At 34.4% G+C, this 4,334-nt stretch overlaps 2 protein-coding genes across 2 annotated transcripts; one reads left to right on the top strand and one right to left on the bottom strand.

Moving 5' to 3' along the window:
* Positions 1-8: 8 nt before the first annotated feature.
* Positions 9-3,034, bottom strand: DFA_06617 (uncharacterized protein; the record flags this gene model as incomplete). The annotated part of the gene is made up of 6 exons (XM_004356925.1): positions 9-195; positions 356-680; positions 1,728-2,121; positions 2,201-2,412; positions 2,637-2,743; positions 2,949-3,034. Coding segments are annotated over 6 exons (1,311 nt in total), but the record flags the coding sequence as incomplete, so codon positions are not given.
* A 597-nt stretch (positions 3,035-3,631) lies between these two features.
* DFA_06616 (uncharacterized protein) lies at positions 3,632-3,976 on the top strand (the record flags this gene model as incomplete). The annotated part of the gene is made up of 1 exon (XM_004356924.1): positions 3,632-3,976. The coding sequence occupies one exon, from the start codon at positions 3,632-3,634 to the stop codon at positions 3,974-3,976; it is 345 nt and encodes a 114-aa protein (XP_004356979.1).
* Between the last annotated feature and the right edge of the window lie 358 nt (positions 3,977-4,334).

Here is a 4,334-nt window from a genome sequence, read left to right as displayed (position 1 = left end):
TACTTTGCTTGTGGTGCAAAGCTATTCAATGCGAAAGGAGTAGTTTTTATCGTCTCCAAATCGGACGTCATGAGGGATTTCAATCCTGTAGGGTCATATCCTTTTGGAAACTTGTATCCATTTGATTCACAAAAATCCATTAAAGATGGATATTGATCTTTTGTCAACTTTGAAAAATCGATTGAATTGTCCTCTCTATAGAAAAAAAAATAAGATTACAAAAAAAGCATTTGATTAGTTAATTATAATGAAAATAATAAAAAATAACAAAAGATATAATAATAATAATAGTTACGGATTAATTATATTTTCCAAATTTAGCATTTTCAATCTATTCAATTGGAGGGTATTTAACCCACTCCAGGCACTTATTGATGTTGATGATTGGATCAACGCTTCCAACTTTGATGAGAGTTCAGATTGTAAATAATCACCAGATATATGTTCTTCAACCTTTAATTTCTTTACATTTTTGCTATCAATCTCTAAATCTGTGGCCAAATTTGATATTGAATAAACAGATCCATCAAAATTGATTTCATCAAAGTTTTCAGGCCTTTTGTCACCCAAAAACTGTTTCTTCTTTTTTTTTTCCTTGGGAATGGCTGGCTCTTGATTTTGCTTGGCCTCTCTTTCCTCTTTTAATTTTGACCTTTTCTTTTCGCATTCCAAATTATGATCTATAATGATAAATGTAATAAATGTTAGAGAGGTTTAAAATTAAAAAAAAAAAAAGGTTTGACAGGCCTGTCACTGCATAGAGAGAGCTTCTTGCTATCAATGGAGGTATCAAAGATCACTCTAATCTCTGCAATAATTAATACGCGCTGTATTACAATTATACTCTATAAATTCTATCTCTCTCTCCACAATGAGGCAAAAGAGATAGGTGATGCGTTGATTGGATAATGAAAACAAAAAAGAAATGGTGTAAAAGCAATGATTGTAATGTTTTGCATTATCGATCTGATGGAAAGACTGGGACCAACAATGAGGCGAGTGGTTAGATGGGTGGTGCATCTCGATAATAAAAACAAATATAATCAAAACAAGAAAGGGTAAAAGAGGAGCAATGGTAGTGATTGATTGCAGTATCTGATGGAAAGTTAAGTGGTAAAGAAAGTTTGTCGGATAGGAGAGTGGATCAAACGAACAACAAAAAGGATGCAGAGCGATAAAGAGTGGTAGATTGGTACTTGATTTGGATCAAAAAGGATTATATAATTTATGAGTGAACACAAGAGGTCAATGATATGTAAAGATGAACTTGGCCAACAATGAGTAGTTAAAAGGAAAGAGATGGGTGGTGCATTGATTGGTAAACCAATGAAAACAAAAGATAATCAAAAAGAAATGGTGTAAAAGAGGAGTAATGATAGTGATGTGTGGGTTCTTACACTAAAAGTGTAACTATTAACAATACTCGCTGTATTCTATCTATTGATAATGTTGTGTTGAGTGTGAGATGTTATTTAATAGTTTAATATACATTCTCTAAATTTGGTTTCTGTGAGTTGTTCGAGATGAAAAAAAAAATGAAAATAAATATTAAAAAAAAAAATCTGATCGACACTCCGCAAACTGCCCACCATCCTCTCAGTAGCGGTCATCGACCCCTTTTGACGTGTATGAGCAAAAGATAAACAAAATGAGAGATAGAGTTACATGAACCGACGCAAGAAGATATTTAAAAAAAACCTGTGATGGTGTTAATATCAATGACATACCTTTTAATGGTTGAGATGAAAATATTAGTTTGAGAGCTTGGTACCCTTCACCGATATCACCATCATCTATTTTGGCAAGTATATCCTCCAGAAGATCCGACACCAACTTGGACTCGTGGTGGAATATGTTTCGGTCATCTTGACGGTCTAAAGCACTCTCCACCATCCTTTTGCAGGTCTCGGCCACCTCGGCCGAGTAACTATTGCAAATGGAGTTGGCAAAGGCGGTTTTATAAGAGTGGCAACAGCCAATTGGATTCAGATCTGGGTCAAGGAGTGCATATCGGAGGATTTGATATTTTGCAACCATCTCGTCTGCCTTGAGTTTGGCAAATGTTCTCGATAGCATTTTGTTGACGATTTTCTCTTTTGCTTGGACATCTTGTGCAGAATTCTGTAAAGAGTAAACAAAGAATAAAATAAAAATTAATTTATTATTACACATCATAACTGTCACAGACTGTTATACATACATAATCTCTTGGACTATTACTGCTTTTGCGTGTGTCTATGTCCATCACCTTTGAGATGATGGCCTCCACAATTAGAGAATCCCATCGAATCGGCAAAGTCAACCGATTTTCCATTTTTTCATATAATTCATTTGTTTTGTTCTTTGAAAGAACACTCATGTCGTAATACTTTGGTATTACTTTTTCGAGTTCTTGTCGGGACAAACTAAACACTAAAAATAGTAAAATACATGAAATCGATCAATTAGTTCATGAACTTATCTGAATGATTCATGTTCAAAAAAAAAAAAAAAGGTTGATGATATCTTACTGTTATTAAAGTCGTATACAAATATTAAAAAAAATTGGCCTACTAACCTCTTAACAGAGTGATAGTATCTTGCATATTGGCCGAGATGTGTCACAAACAAGTTTTGTTCGTTATTCCACTTCTTACCCATGAGACGATCGAGAGGGTATTGAGTTGTTCTTGTCTCTGTTGCGGATGGAAGTGGGCCATTCATGATGACCACTGTGCGATAGTGAACCTCAATTAGAAGCTTCCTATATAAAAAATATATAAAGGTAATACAATATAGCAGAAAGATAATGAATTGAAGAAAAGATAGATAAAATGAATAATGATGTGATGAGAAAAAGAACACTTTAAATAGAGAACATTGGAGCTTGATGAATAATATTTTATTTTAAACAAATGTTTTCTTGTCTTTGTTGATTATCAACAAAAAGTGAGGGGTGATACATATACAGATGGGGTTGTCCCAATGATATCATAATCGTATGGTGGTTTCTTAATACCCGAACTGTGTCATCACCACCGTTTAATGGGGGCATTCATGATGCCTAGGTGAGCCACAGCAGCACGATCATTTATGATTCAACATATGAGTGAGGGGGATAAGGAGGAGGATAGGGGGTGGTAGTCATGGTTGGATATGATGCCTAGGTGAGCCACAGCACGATCATTCTTTGATGTAACCCGTCAGATTATGGGCGTGTTGATTCACTATATGAGTGAGGCGGATAAGGAGGGGGATGGGGGTGCGGATTAGGCTCATTATATGAACCAAGATCTAAAATGTAAGAGAAGAGGAGGAGGGAGAGGGGGGGGTGTATGATACCAAATCAGGGTATGATTCTATTGTTGTTTCTTCTTTTTGATAGGATCCATTTATTAATGAGAGAGAGGGGCTATTTGCTGTTGTTGTTTTGAAACAAATGTTCAAACCTCGCAATGTATCAGGTCAGTCACCTATGGCACGCATAAAGATCGCACTATCTCATGAGAAAAAAAAATTTAAAAAAAAAAAAAAAAAAAGTGTAGAATCAATTGAAACAAACAATTAATTATTTAATTAAATTGATAATATCTTTATAATGAATTATCAATATTATAGATATATTTTTATCTTTATTTTAAGCATATTAATCATGAGTACAGCAGCCCAAACTATCACTGCATCAGCAGCATCATCAGTATCAGTAGCATTAGTACCAATAACAACAATCTCTGCATCACCAGCAGCAGCAACAACAACAACAACGACACCTCCAACAGTCTACCAACGATTAATTGGCGACCGTTTTAAACCAACATTCTCATTAAGACATGGAAGAGGTATCAAGACAACTCTCGACCCCAAAGGAGAAAAGATCAACGAAGATGGTACAGTTTTTATGTCACCAAGAGATTTTAGTTGTATCAACATCATTAGAAAGATGCACAAGGAAGCAAAAGATGGAAAAAAGAATTATTATAATAATTCTACACAATAAGTTGCATATAAGAAATTAACTAGTAGTAGTTGTTGATGTATACTAATTCCTTTCTTCAAAAGAATATTATCATCAGTGTCACCTTTTCATACTAGTAAGCAACTAAGAGATTTTGGGTTCAAATTTGCAAATGGAGCATTCACAAACGCCAACAAACATCATGATCATCACAGAGTCATAAGAATAAGAACAATACAATTACAATACAATACTTAGAGATATAAAAGTCATGATGATGATCATGTTGATGATGATGATGTGAATATTGATCATCAACACAAGTAGTATAGGGTAACAAGTTAAATTAAATCTCAATCATCATCGTCATTTGATGGATGTCTGTCTCGAATGAATGAAT

The sequence above is a fragment of the Cavenderia fasciculata genome (genome assembly GCF_000203815.1).
Source record: "Cavenderia fasciculata unplaced genomic scaffold Scf_Dfasci-G-p-24b12.r1-5, whole genome shotgun sequence".
Lineage (NCBI taxonomy): Eukaryota > Evosea > Eumycetozoa > Acytosteliales > Cavenderiaceae > Cavenderia > Cavenderia fasciculata.
The sequence above is the reverse complement of the archived record's forward strand: the minus strand, read 5'-3'. Positions and strand labels throughout refer to the sequence as shown.